This window comes from Macaca fascicularis, chromosome 1 (genome assembly GCF_037993035.2).
Source record: "Macaca fascicularis isolate 582-1 chromosome 1, T2T-MFA8v1.1".
Lineage (NCBI taxonomy): Eukaryota > Metazoa > Chordata > Mammalia > Primates > Cercopithecidae > Macaca > Macaca fascicularis.
Window position 1 is genome coordinate 204,294,459 of NC_088375.1, and position 13,866 is coordinate 204,308,324.

The following is a 13,866-nucleotide window of genomic DNA, read 5'->3' on the forward strand; positions in this document are numbered from 1 at the left end:
AAAGGGCTGTTTCATGGGCCAGCTGCTGCCCAGCTAATGGAGCCTTGTGCCCTGAGCCCCAGACACAGCCCTGGCCGTCAGGGGAGTTGCGGGGGGGCGTGCGTAGTTGGCGAGGACACCCCAGCTCACGTTCTCCTCGTTCACCTCCAGCATGGCACGAGGACAGCACTGTACATTTCTCATCCCTGGTCACCATCGATGGCCCTTGTGTGACCCTGGGTGGTTTATAGGGAAATGGAACCGGTTCGTAGTTAGTTCTTTTCATTCTTTCCTTCATTTGCTCACCAGAGATCCTGTGCCAGGCATCACGCTGGGTCCCAGGGATTCAGTGGCGACTGAGACAGGCAAGTCCCCTGCTCAGAGGGAGCTCATGTCCTGTGGGGGAGACAGGTAACATCTTTATTACACCATTTTGGGAAGGGAGAGGCACCACCATCGCCCCACCCTGCAGCACCTCTGGAGGAGAATTCGACTTCAAAGTTGTAGCAGAAAAAGGAATCAGCAGCTTCACGTGGTTTTTGGAATTGGGGAGGGCTGTGAATCAGGCACACATAAAATGTAAGAGGAGAAAGTCAGAAGGCGATGCTCTTAACATCCTCCTTCCCTAACACTGGTGCAAAGGCGAGTGAGGCCTGAGCTTTAGGCTTGGCTCTGCCCCAAACTGGCTGGGTGGCTTCGGGTAAGTCAGTGAACCTCTCTGGGCCTCAGTTTCTCCATCTGACAAATGGGCCAACACACTCAGATCTGCTGACCTCACAGGTTTGTTGGGAGAGCAAAGGAGATAGAGTGATAGAATGAGTAACTGTGCCATGTCAAGGGTGGACGGGATCATTATAATAATTGCCAGAGAGCGTGGTAGCCATGAGTTGGGTCTGCTGCACCCGGCAATCACTTTTTGTCTGTACATTTCCTTTTATTAAGGATAATTTACACCGAGTGAAGGGCATAGGTCCCAAGTCTTAGGATTCTGCCTCCGGGAGCAATGACAATCTTTTAACCCCATCTCCACTTCTGTCCCCCTCTTGCCCCTCACATGGGGCAGGGAGATCAAGAACGACCATTCCCACTGCACCATGGCAAGCTGAGGCTCAGAGAGGTTAAGTCACCAGCTCCAGGTCACACAGCCAGATAGGAGCAGAAGTGGCTTTGAACCTGGATCTCTCAGGTAGCCAAGCCCATGCTCTTTCCGCTCTATCTCATGACCTATTAGACCCAAATGCAATGAAAGGGATCGTTCCTGGTGATTTCACTTTGTTTAGAAAGCTTTATCTTTGCCTTCTCTGTGCTGGGCCTGATGTAGAGTTGAATCCACTGGCTCACAGGTGAGGTGGGACAAGCAGGGACCCACAGCGGGAAGAGATGGGCATGGAGAAGGCACCCCCATCATGCTGCACTGAGACAGCAGCATGGCCGAGAGCCGGGCCTGGGGCTCTATCCTGGCAATAACACTTCTTAGCTGTGTTACTTCAGACAAGTTACTTTACCTCTCTGTTCTTTAACAGTAGCTGCTTTACAAAGTTGTCATGAGGATTAACTGAGAAACCACACCTAACTCCTTTGCTCCTTGAGTCAACCCTAGGAGGCAGGCGCTCTTACCATCCCTAGTTTCCAGATGAGGAATCTGAGACACGAGAGGTGAGGTCACTGGCCCATGGTCACACAGGTGGTTTGCTATACCAGCAAACCAGGTAACCTGGCTCCCAAGTCTGTGCTCTTAACCATGGTCTCTACTGCCCTGCCCATACTGAGTGAAGGTACATGTTAGCCCTGATTATGACCTTGAAAGATACTGCAAGGCAGAGAGTTAGCAAGAGGAAAGGATTCTGGGCAGATGGCCGTGCATGTGCGATGGCCTGGAGGCCTTCGAGGAGAATCCAGGGGTAGCTGGAGAGCAGGGTGTGTGCAGAGAGCAGAGTGCAGTGAGGCTAGGGAAGGGGAAGTGCATTTAATGAGAAACTTGGGGTTGTGGGTGGGGGAAGGATTTGGGTGTGGGATGAAGGTGCAGGGCAGGGCTGGGCTCGGCCGTTGGACTCAGGTATGCCTGGGCTTGGGGTGGAGCTTCAAGGCAGTGTGGGCTCCAGCCCCTGGAGGAGCCACCCCCCACCCACCTGAGATTTCCCAAATTCCAGCTGCGGCTCTGGTTGCTTCTGCAGGCAAAGGAGCCCTTGTGGTCAGAGGGGCCTCCGGACTCCGGGCCAGGCGCTCCCGCCCTCTCAGGGCACACACACCTCCATTCAGCCCGAGCCCCGCCCCTGGGGGCCTAGGGGCCAGGGCGGGCTGCCCCCACATCAGTCGTCAGTTGGGGGCCACCTGACCCAGAGGCTGGGCGGGCAGCGAGGTTGATAAGACCTGGACCCCACTGGCCCCCACAACCGCGCCGGCTACTGCCCGTGCTGCCAGAACTATGAGGGTCCTCTCTGGCACTAGCCTCGTGCTCTGCAGCCTGCTGCTGCTCCAGGCCCCGTGCAGCCCCGGCCTCGTTCCCCAGTCCAGAGGTGAGGGGGCCTGTGTGAGGTGGGGGATACTGAGCGAGTGGGCCCTGACCGTCAGCACTGGGGGTTGGGTACTGATATGGCAGGGAGCAAATGGGATCCAGGCTGGGAAAGGGAGCAGGGTGGCAGCAGTGGGCAGTGGGCTGGTGCAGGAGCAGACAGGGACCATGGTGCTGATAAGGGTCAGGCAGGGGTGCTCCTCAGCCCTCAGGGACCATGCATGCGGCAAGGACCTTGGTCTTCCAGGTCTCTGGGGAGCAGAAGCTACTCAGAGCTGGCTGACATCTGGAGCTGCATCAAGCCTAGGGCTGAGTCCACAGCTCTTTGATGAGAGCACACCTGGGATGCCAAGAGCTCATTCCCCCTTTGCGGGTCCTTCCAGCCGTTGGCTCCCTGGGGGCAACACCACCCCCCAGAGTTTCAGGTTTGGGCACTGAGTCCTGGAATGCCCATTCTTCCTGTACAGATGGGGAAACTGAGGTCAGCGAGGGCCTAAGACCACACAGTGAGATAGCCCCAGATCCTCTAGCTACTGATCTACTGCTGTACGATGTGGCCAACTCCCTTTCCCTCTCTGGGTCTCAGTTCACCCATTTGTAGCCTTAGCTTATAGACAGCAGGGAGCCAGCTGCATGGTGATGTCTAAGGTCTCCTGAGGAACTCTGATGTCCAGAGCTCCAGTCTGGGGCACTGTGAGTTACTGTGACTTGGGGGTTGGGACGGCCCTGCACGTTTCTCCTTTCCTCTTTGGGATTGGCTCTGCTCAGTTCAGACTCCACATGGGATGAGGAGGGAAGGGCCTTTGTAGTGAGCCCTTCCTGACTGCAGGCCCAGGCCAGTGACAGTGTCATGCAGTAGCCACATTCTCGCCACTGGACATGTGAGATTACTGAGGCTCAGAAAGGTGCAATGATCTGCCCAGGGCCCGACAGAGTGGCTGAGCCAGGATTTGAACCCAGGCCTGAACTCACTCTGACCCTGCATATTTCCCAGCACATAGCGCTGCCTTCTTGGGTCTCTGGAGGACACTGCTCCTTGGGGGTGTGTCTTGGGGGTGCACCTGATCAGGCTGCTGAGGTGGCCACCTGGAATTCCTGCTCCTTTCCCCTGTCTTCCGCAACCCGCCAGCAGGCGCTGCCAGGCTGAGGGAAACTGGTTCCACTTTGGTGATTTGCTTTGATGCTCAGATGAAAAAGGCCATGTTGACGGGCACTGCGTTGGCTCTCAAGGCTGTGCCCATGCCCGGAGGGCCCATCCTTGGTGCCCTCCTGCCCAGCTAGAAGAAATAGCTGCCCTTGTTTCTGGCAGCAAGTCTGGGCTGAAACCTAAGTATGTTTTCAAGGCCAAGGGATCCTTTGCCACCCCCGGAATACTCACTGCATGCCCAGCCCTCTCCTGGCTCCCCAGAACATTCTGTAAGGCAGGATTGCCAGCTCACTGCTCAGATGAGGAAACTGAGGCTCAGAGAAGTGAAGCGAATGGCCCAAAGCCAGGCTTGGCCCTCTGTGTTCCCCATGGGCTGAGCCAGGGGCCTGTGACAAGTTGCTTGCTGGTGTCTGCACGTTGACAAAAGGGTTCAGCCAGCCCAGCTGAAGTCTGCAGCCTCCCGGGCCTGAGGCCTCGCACTGGATCTAAGAAGCCGCATTCTGTGTCTTCAGGCCCAGTCCCTGACCTGTGTCCCTGCTCTCTGCTTACCCCTCCTGCCCCACTCCCAGGCCATCTCTGCCGGACGCGGCCCACGGACCTGGTGTTTGTTGTCGACAGCTCCCGCAGTGTGCGGCCTGTAGAATTTGAGAAGGTGAAGGTATTCCTGTCCCAGGTCATTGAGTCGCTGGACGTGGGGCCCAATGCCACCCGGGTGGGCATGGTCAACTATGCCAGCACCGTGAAGCAGGAGTTCTCTCTGCGGGCTCACGTTTCCAAGGCCGCCCTGCTGCAGGCTGTGCGCCGCATCCAGCCGCTGTCCACAGGCACCATGACTGGCCTGGCCATCCAGTTTGCCATCACCAAAGCCCTCAGCGATGCAGAGGGTGGCCGTTCCAGGTCCCCTGACATCAGCAAGGTACGTGCACACCTCCCTGCTAGGATGCTGTTGTTTGGAGGCTCCCGCTCAGAGTTACGAGCTTTGCCTGCAGACACTTGAATTCCCACGATGCCCCATGAGGTGGCCATTTCACAGCTGGGGAAACAGGGTCAGAGTGGGGTGGTCATTAGACAGAGGTCACCAGCTGCAAGTGACAGAGGCGGGATATGAAGCCACCTTTACCCAACCTTTCCATCCTAGGAGCTCACAATCATTTCAGTTTAGTTGACCTTGGCTCCCCCACCAGTCTGAGCCCCTTGAAGACATTGCAGACAGACCAGATGCTGACGGGAGGAGTGAAGGTGTGGACTCCGCCACCAACCTGTCTGGCTTCACGCCCTGCTTCACCATACAAGCTGCGCCACCCTGAGCAAGTGATGTCATCTCACTGGTCCTTGGTTTCCTCACCTGTAAAATGGGAGTAATGATAAACACCTTCCCCACGTGCTGCTACAAGGACTGAGTTCATAAGCATAAGACACTCAGAACGGTGCCTGGCACCACGTAAGCCTCGTCATGGCATTTGCTAATTTTTAATTTCATAATCCTCTGAGGGCAGGGGCTCGGAAATGGAAAGGTTGTGCGGCCACCTGCGCTGTCAGCGAGGGTTCCAGGCAGAGAGCTGAGCGTTTCCCAGGCTTTGTATCCTCACTGTCATGTTCACGGCTCAGCACAGAACCTGAGGTTAAGCCAGGTGTCCTCTGTTGCTGCAGCACACCCATAGGCTCCAGCACTTCCCCACCGCAGCCCTCGTTAGCACCAGTCACCACTTCCCTGCCCAGGGCCCCAGCCCAGGGGAGGTTCTCTTTCTTATCCCCCCTTCCTACCCCACTCTGTAGCACGCAGTGAATAAATGAGCACGATCCTGTTCAGAGGTGGTATCCCCATTTTACAGATGGTGAAACTGAGGCATAGGGAGCTTAAGCAACTTGCTTAGCCAATAAGTGGGAAAAGTGTTCACAGAGACAACAGCATATCATCCCAGCCATGACCACCCCTCAAAGAAATGACATATCAGGCAGCCTGTCGGTCTTGAGGCCAACTACAAGTTTCAGCATGGGGTGCTGCAGATGAAGCTGATGGTTGAGGTGGTGGAGAGAGTGAAGGAGATGGGGGTGGTGACCTGGGGTGGTGAGGTCCTCCAGCAGGTGACACAGAGGCATTGGGGGAGCTGGTGCCAGACTCCAGGTGTTCAGCCTGGAGTTCGTCTGTGGGAGGACCCAACAAGGTGGACAATCTGAAAGCCGGGTAGCAGGGAGAGTAGGGACTCGAAGAGGCAGTGGGTCTCTGGATGGTAGCTAATAGTCACAGCTAGATTTTCAAAGCCAGGAGCCCAGGCCCCCGGAGAGGAAGAGATTGTGCAAGATCACTCCCCAGGGAGCCCAGGGTAATGACGGTAAAAATAAGAGTTGCTTTTTCTGGCTTCTAACCACGAGTCATCTCACTCAACCTCAGCACAACCCCTTTCTACAGATGAAGAAACCGAGGCTCAGGAAGGTGACCTGTAGGCTGTGGAGCTGCATTTCTAACCACGGCCTATCTAAACTGCCGGTCATCAGGACAGGGGGTCAGGGCCTGGGGCTAAGGATGGGACCCAGGAATCAGATGCAGACCCAAGTCAGAAGCAGAGAAGCAGCAAACGGGGGCTGGACGCCTAACCCAGACTGGGCAGAGCTGGGAGCGCCCTAGCCTCAGGGCGGGTGCAGGCAGGGGGTCTCGAAGATGAGTCTCGGAATCCGCCGCCTCTCCTTCCAGGGTACAGACCAGAGGAGCCTAGTGGGAGAGGAGCGGGCAGATTCTTTCCCTCTCTGGAAGGGGCATGTATCACACCGGGGAGTGGAGGAAGAAAAGGGAGGCATCTTCCTTGGGTTGAGTGGCCCTCCCTCCGTTTCCTGGTCCAGGGTCCCGGGGCTTAGAGGCACAAGGACAGCGGGACGGGAAGCGGTGGCCCCATCCCTTAGCCTCGGCTGCCATCTGGTGGCCAAAGCCCAGAACAGCACCATGTGAAGCCACGGGACCCCCGGCCCGGCCTCACGGGGGCACGAGGGGCGTGGCACGGCTCCCACAGCCATCAGTCTGAGGATCCTGCCCTCAGCCGCCTCAGTCTGAGGGGAAGGCATGGCCCTGACCTTAGAGGCCCCAGTTTGGCGATGGGGCATCGCATCCCTCCGGGCATCTCAGAGCTGCCTGCCCGAGGGAGGCGACGCAGATGGGAAGCCCCTCCGCCACATCTTTCAGTCAGAGGAAACGGGGTCTCCTCTTTGGCCAGCTAGGTCCTCTTCCCCCGGGTGCCGCCTGGCTGTGCGACCCCGGCAGTCCCCCCGCCTCTCCGGGCCTCAGCCTCCTCTCCTAACAGTCCCGTGGGCTTCCCGGAGCCCGCTGTCACACCGCCCCGCGTGTCGCAGGTGGTCATCGTGGTGACAGACGGGAGGCCCCAGGACAGCGTGCAGGACGTGTCTGCGCGGGCCCGGGCCAGCGGCGTCGAGCTGTTCGCCATCGGAGTGGGCCGCGTGGACAAGGCCACGCTGCGGCAGATCGCCAGCGAGCCGCAGGACGAGCACGTCGACTACGTGGAGAGCTACAGCGTCATCGAGAAGCTCTCCAGGAAGTTCCAGGAGGCCTTCTGCGGTGCGCTGGCAGGCGGGGGCAGAGCCAGGGCGGGGCGGAGAAGGGGAGAGCTGCGGCGCTGGGCCAGGGCTGGAGGCGGGACCGAGGGCGAGGCGGAGACGGAGTCAGCGCCGGGGCGGGGAAGGGGCGGGGGCAGGGGGGCAGAGGCGGCGACCGAGAGAGAGAGACGGAGAGTATCAATGCCTGGGCGGGGCCGGGGAAGAGCCGGGGCGGAGGCGGAGGCGGAGGCGGAGAGACTCAGCGCCGGGGCGGGGCAAGGGTGGCGCCAGGGCAGGGGCGGAGACGCAGAGCGCGGCGGGGCGCGGCCAGGGCTGGGGGCAGGGCCAGGGCAGGGGCGGAGACGGAGAGAGTAAGTGCCGGGGCGGGGCCGGGGCGGAGGCGGAGGCGGAGACGGAGAGAGTCAGAGCCAGGGGCGGGGCCAGGGCTAAGCGAGACGAGACCATGGCAGGCGCCGAGACAGAGAGTCCGCGTTGAGGCGGGCCAAGGCTAGGGGCGGGGCCGGGGAGGAGGTGCAGACAGAAAACTCAGAGTCGGGGGCGGGGCCACATCAGAGGGCGGGGCCTGGCTGGGGCGGTAGCCTATAAAAGGGCGGGGACTGAGTTACACGGGAACATCAGGGCGGGGTCAGGGCTAGGGACAGGGCCTAAGTGGATTGGGGGTGGAACCTGGATTAGACTGAGGTGGTGCCAGCACCAGGGGTGGGGCCGTAGCTGGGGCGGAGCCTGATAACGGAGGAGGGTCTCCAGATCCAGGTGAAGGCAGTTGGGGAGAGGCGATGTTAAGAGCCCTTTTATGGCCGGGCGCGGTGGCTCACGCCTGTAATCTCAGCACTTTGAGAGGCCAAGGCGGGCGGATCACGAGGTCAGGAGATCGAGACCATCCTGGCCAACATGGGGAAACCCCGTCTCTACTAAAAATACAAAAAATTAGCCGGGCTTGGTGGCGGACGCCTGTAGTCCCAGCTGCTCAGGAGGCTGAGGCAGGAGAATGGCGTGAATCCGGGAGGTGGAGCTTGCAATGAGCCGAGATTGGGCCACTGCACTCCAGCGTGGGTGACAGAGCGAGACTCCGTTTCAAAAAAAAAAAAAGCCCTTTTATGTGGTGGAATCCTGACAGGGACCAAGGAGGGCCCGGAGCCCAGGAAGGAGAGCTCCCACGACACATGTTTCTGTGTCGTGAGTTTTGGGTGCCAGAGTTTTCTGTGATGCGGGAGAGTCTGAGGGGGCCTGGGCACTGGCAGGAGAAGGTTCAGAGCCCTTCTCGGAGGGGAGGTGTGTGTGGCGGTCTTTGGGATGTGACCTGCAGGGGCGGGGTGTCCAGTAGGACTGGATCAGGGTTAAGGCAGGGGCTTTACCCATTTGCAAAATGGGTCTAGGACGAGCATGCACGTTATTCCGAGGATCCAGTGAGATAATGCAAGGTGTAACTCTCATTTTATGGTATTTAACAGATATGTGCTGTGTTCATTGTATGCTGTTCTAGGCACTTGGGTGTCTTGATACAGCAGTGAGCTAAACAGACTAAAGGCCCTAACCCTTGGCCTTTACCTTTTTAGTGGAACTTTTCATTCTTATCATCAGCATTATAACCTTCTTCAGGTATCTAGGCACTGGTGCAGTGATTCCAGACCTGGGCTGAGAGTCAGGGACCTGGGCCACAGTACGTTGGAGGCCTTAGTTTCCCTGAGTCTGGATGGGGCCTGGTATCCACAATCAGGGAGGGACAACCTGTCTGTAGTGCCCAAGGCATTGTGATTGTGAGATCTGAGCTATCTCTTGTCCCCGCAGTGGTGTCAGACCTGTGCGCAACAGGGGACCATGACTGTGAGCAGGTGTGCATCAGCTCCCCGGGTTCCTACACCTGTGCCTGCCGTGAGGGCTTCACTCTGAACAGCGACGGCAAGACCTGCAATGGTGAGTGGGGTGGACACAGGCTCGCCCTGGAGAGGGTGTGGAGGGGCGGTGATGGGGCCTCAGCAACTCCCCAGGAAACCCATTCGAGCCTTCCTGCACCTTACCTCTGAACCAATCTTCAAAGCAGACAGACGCCTTTTAGAATTTGGTATCTGCAGAAGTTCTCGCCTGACTTCTGTCCCTGTTTTCAACACAATAGGTGGTGGGTTTAGTGTGGTAGAAGGACTCACATAGTCTCAAAATCAAATCCTGGTGCTACCACTTCTGAGCTGTGTGATCTCACAGCTGTTGGAGTTTCAGTTTCCAATACTGTACAGTGGGACCTGTCACCTTGGCTTTATAGAGGCAGTTCTGAGGGCACAGTGGAATGATCCTCAGCACAATTCTTGGTGTGTGATGGGTACCCAGCCAGGGAACAGGATGGATGACTATGTCCTTCAGCTTCATCTCCTTGCCTTCCTGCTCTCCCCAGTCTGCAGTGGTGGTGGTGGCAGCTCGGCCACTGACCTGGTCTTCCTCATCGATGGATCTAAGAGTGTGAGGCCAGAGAACTTTGAGCTGGTAAAGAAGTTCATCAATCAGATCGTGGATACGCTGGATGTGTCAGACAAGCTGGCCCAGGTGGGGCTGGTGCAGTACTCAAGTTCTGTGCGCCAGGAGTTCCCCCTGGGTCGCTTCCACACCAAGAAGGACATCAAGGCGGCTGTGCGGAATATGTCCTACATGGAGAAGGGCACAATGACCGGGGCTGCTCTCAAGTACCTCATTGACAATTCCTTCACTGTGTCCAGTGGGGCTAGGCCTGGGGCCCAGAAGGTGGGCATTGTCTTCACTGATGGCCGGAGCCAGGACTACATTAATGATGCTGCCAAGAAGGCCAAAGACCTCGGTAGGTGTTGCCTGCCTGGACCTTGGACACCACTGATGTCCAGGGGTACACACGGGTACAGCCCAACTGTAGTTTATCTTGTTGTCTTCTGTTTAGTGCCTTAAACCCAGGTGAATTTGAATGAGGAGGATTGGTTAGTCCAATTCTCTCATACCAATGACAAAATTGAGGCCCCAGAAAAGTAAGATGGTCCTTTTGTAAGTGAGGCTTGGAACTTTTCCAGCCAGATATTCCTAAGAGCACATCAACTGTTGGAAGGCAACTCTACTTTGGAACAAGCCCGAGTCTCAGTTTTGCAACCTATTAAATGAGGAAAAAATAACCATCAGGTGGATGATTATTAGGGTTAAATGAAGCTTGCTGAACAAAGCTTCCAGTACGGGAAGTCACTATAGGGTCTGACACAGAGTAGAACCTCAGGAAATGTTGATTTCTCATTGTCCTTGTTCCAGGCATTGTGCTTGCAATTCCAGCAGCTGCCAGCAGGAGGTGTCTGGTGTTGGCTGCCTAAGCCTTCCCCAGGAGGCTCAGCCATATGGTTGCCCGTCCCCATGTCCAGCCTTACTTCTCTTGTTCCTCCTGGCAGGCTTTAAGATGTTTGCTGTGGGTGTGGGCAATGCTGTGGAGGATGAGCTGAGGGAAATAGCCTCGGAGCCTGTGGCAGAGCACTACTTCTACACGGCTGATTTCAAGACCATCAACCAGATAGGCAAGAAGTTGCAGAAGAAGATCTGTGTGGGTGAGTGAGGCCAGGGCTGGCATTGATGGAATGTGCAGGTGGGGCACTGTGGGAGTGGAGCCATCCTGGAACTCAGTGTGGGTGGGGAAAAGCAGGGGCCGAGGTGGCACTAGGAATTGGCAGAACCAGAAAGTGGGCTGGCAAGTACAGCTCTTACTACCAGCAAACGTGTTGAATGCTTATTACGTGGCTGGCACTGTTCTCAGTGCTCTCCGGATATTAAATCATCAGATCCTATCTGGTAAGAATGTCATTACCCCCATTTTATAGATGGGATAAACAAGGCCAAAGGGGCGGAACAACTGTTAATAGCTGGGAGACCCAGGATTTGAACATTACTGCCTCTCTGGTCTTCCCTGGTGACCTCACCAGCTGGTTCTTAGTGGTAAGGCATGTGGGCTTCAGAGCCAGCCATGCCTGGGCCTGTGTCTTTGCTCTGACACTGTTGGCCATGGGCAAGTTGTTTCACTTCTTGAATTCTTCACTTGTAAGATGGGATAAATGACTTCAAACCCAAAGGGCTGGGGTGAACTCACTGAGGTGACATAGAGGTCCCTAATAGTGTTCTTCATGCAGCACGTACAGGGATGCTCTCGTAGTTCACTCTCAGGGCTCCAAGGGACCAGGAAGACATTCAGGGGTCACTCCTCCATCACTCCTAAGGGTGCTGTCTCAAGGACTATCTATATCTTTCTGCCTTCTCAGGTCCCCTGAGCCCCTCACTCCCCCAAGACTCCTGAGTCCTGGCCCTGGGCAGTGACTGTCCCCCCTCCCCCTGGGCAATCACTCAACAGTGATTTTCTTTCTCTTTTCCTCCTCCCTGTCCCCTGCAGAGGAAGATCCGTGTGCCTGTGAGTCCCTGGTGACATTCCAGGCCAAAGTGGAGGGGCTGCTGCAGGCCCTGACCAGGAAACATATCCCTTCCCAGAGGTGGCTGGGGCCGGGGAGGGGTGCAGGGCAGTGTTGGGGGAGGCAGGGGCATGGTTCAAGTGTAGTCGATTGGGAAGCCTTCTCTTGGCCTGCTTTCTGCTGATGGGCTGCATTCTGGCAGAATAGGCTGAAGATAGTGCAGACCCTGTCAAAAGTGGAGACTCCTAAAGGGTAAATAGAGAAATTGAAGCAGAAAGCAGGATCTAGGGACTGGACACACACCAGAGTCCTGGACATGCTCTGAAGAACATGCAGCTCGTGGACACCCCATTTCTCAGGCTCATGGTGACATGCCTGACCCCAGTACCCACTCAGAGGTGGGGCTGGGCCCCAGACAGTTCCCCTGGCTCAGCCAGGACTAGGTGGGGGACCCAGCAGGGCTAAACCTGCAACTGAGCAGGGCTGGGCACTCAGGGCTCACAGTAACCGGCTGTGTTTTTTGGAAAGCACCATTCTGAGGACAGTGGATGCATAAGTTCTGACAGAGGGGAGAACGCATGCTGTAGTGGGGTGTTGCAGGGGCCTGAGTGCAGGGCCACACCTACCCCTGCCCTGCTCTGGCCAACCTGCTCCTCTCCTTAACTCTGAGTCCACTGGAAGCTGTGAGTAAGCGACTGGCTATCCTGGAGAACACAGTCGTCTAAGGCTGCCTGTCGCCACTGTGGCCTCTCCAAGCATCCTGCGCGTGTCCCCTGTAGCTTTGCCATTTTAGTGAGGGAAGCCAGCCTGGGAGTGGGAGGGGGCATGTCTGGGTATGCCTGTTGGGAGTGTGTAATGGTGTTTGGGAGCTTGTGTGTTTATGTGTGCATGTGTGTGTGTGTGCGTGTGCACGTGTGCCTGAGGGTGGGTGTGAGTGTGAAAGCCAGAATGCGAGTGTGAGGGTGATAATGCAGGGGTGAGTGTGAGAGAGACTGCGTTTGCATTTTTATAATCAAAAGCTTAATATATTCCCATTTTTTTTAGTTAACCCTTTCTTGACTCTGAGTGCTGTGAATTTATTTACTGATTTCTCTATTCTCTGGTGAGAAACAATTAAATGTGATTTACCTTAAGCACTGAATGGGGCTGGAGGCAGTGTGGTTATTTGGGGACCAGGGCAAAGGATGGATGAAGATGTGGTGGGAGGCGATGGTTGGAAGGATGGTAACAGTGGTGGTGACAGTGATGACGGTGACCACACCAAAACCAGCTGGTGTTTGTCCTGCCTTTTCAGTTACGTATTCATTTACTTGACCTCATTTCACTTCCAGTAACCCTACCCAGAAAAGACTCAAATTGTCCCCATTACCAATGGGAAAGCTGAGAGTCTAAATGATAAAATGACTTGCTCAGCAGTGGGTCGACTGGAGAGACAGGACTTGAATCTAGGACTGAAGAACATCAAAGAAAAAGGCGTCAGAGAAAAAGGGAAATGACACCAGACAGGACTCATTTGTTCATTCATTCGTTCGTTCACTCATTCGTTCAGGTATCATGTACTTACAGGGCAGCTGGGTGGGGGATGGTGGCATAAGAGACAGACGTAGTTCCTGCCCTAAGGGACTTACAGTTGAGCAGGGTGTTCATGTCACCCCCACCCCAGCTAGAGGAAAAGAGAGTGGGTTTAGGTTGTACCAGGGGTTTGTGCCTCCTCTTGATACCTGGGAGCCCACGGGATGAGTGTGTGCATGAGATGATGGGAAGGGCTCCAGCCTGGGCCTGGGCTGCCCTAGGTGCTTCTCCACTCCTGCCCCCAACACGCCCTGTTGGAGTTGTTTGTTTCCTGTGCACAGGCGGCATCACCCCCAACCTAAAATCCCCAACACAGATGGCAGCAGCTCCACCTCAGAGACTGCATAAGAGAAAGACTCCTGGCCCTATGTTCCCTTCCTCCAGCCCCTACGAGGGGTCTGCAGGTCACAGCCTGAGATCTTGGCCATTTCCCCCAGGCCCCTATTGGACCTACCCCTCTGGAATCTCCATCTCTGTCCTCTCAGAGGGGCAGCTTTGGTGATTTTCTGAACCTATTCTTGTTTAATGGAGCATTTTTAGTGTTACTACTAGATTCACACTTGAGAGCATGTCTAAAAGGCTTTTACAAGAAGCTCAGACCACACCGAAAGATCTTCCTCAGAGGCAGTTCATAGAGGCAGAATAACAACACGAACAGTACCCAAGAGCCACATCAGTACAACAGCACAACTACACAAGAG

The 13,866-nt window shown here is 56.1% G+C and overlaps 1 protein-coding gene across 1 annotated transcript; it reads left to right on the forward strand.

Moving 5' to 3' along the window:
• The first annotated feature begins 2,404 nt into the window (after positions 1–2,404).
• MATN1 (matrilin 1) lies at positions 2,405–12,664 on the forward strand. The gene is made up of 8 exons (XM_065519663.2): positions 2,405–2,495; positions 4,208–4,554; positions 6,981–7,203; positions 8,991–9,116; positions 9,589–10,005; positions 10,592–10,744; positions 11,578–11,656; positions 12,267–12,664. Exons 1-8 carry the CDS (start codon positions 2,405–2,407, stop codon positions 12,316–12,318), a joined length of 1,488 nt encoding a protein of 495 aa, XP_065375735.1. The 3' UTR covers positions 12,319–12,664.
• Positions 12,665–13,866: the final 1,202 nt, after the last annotated feature.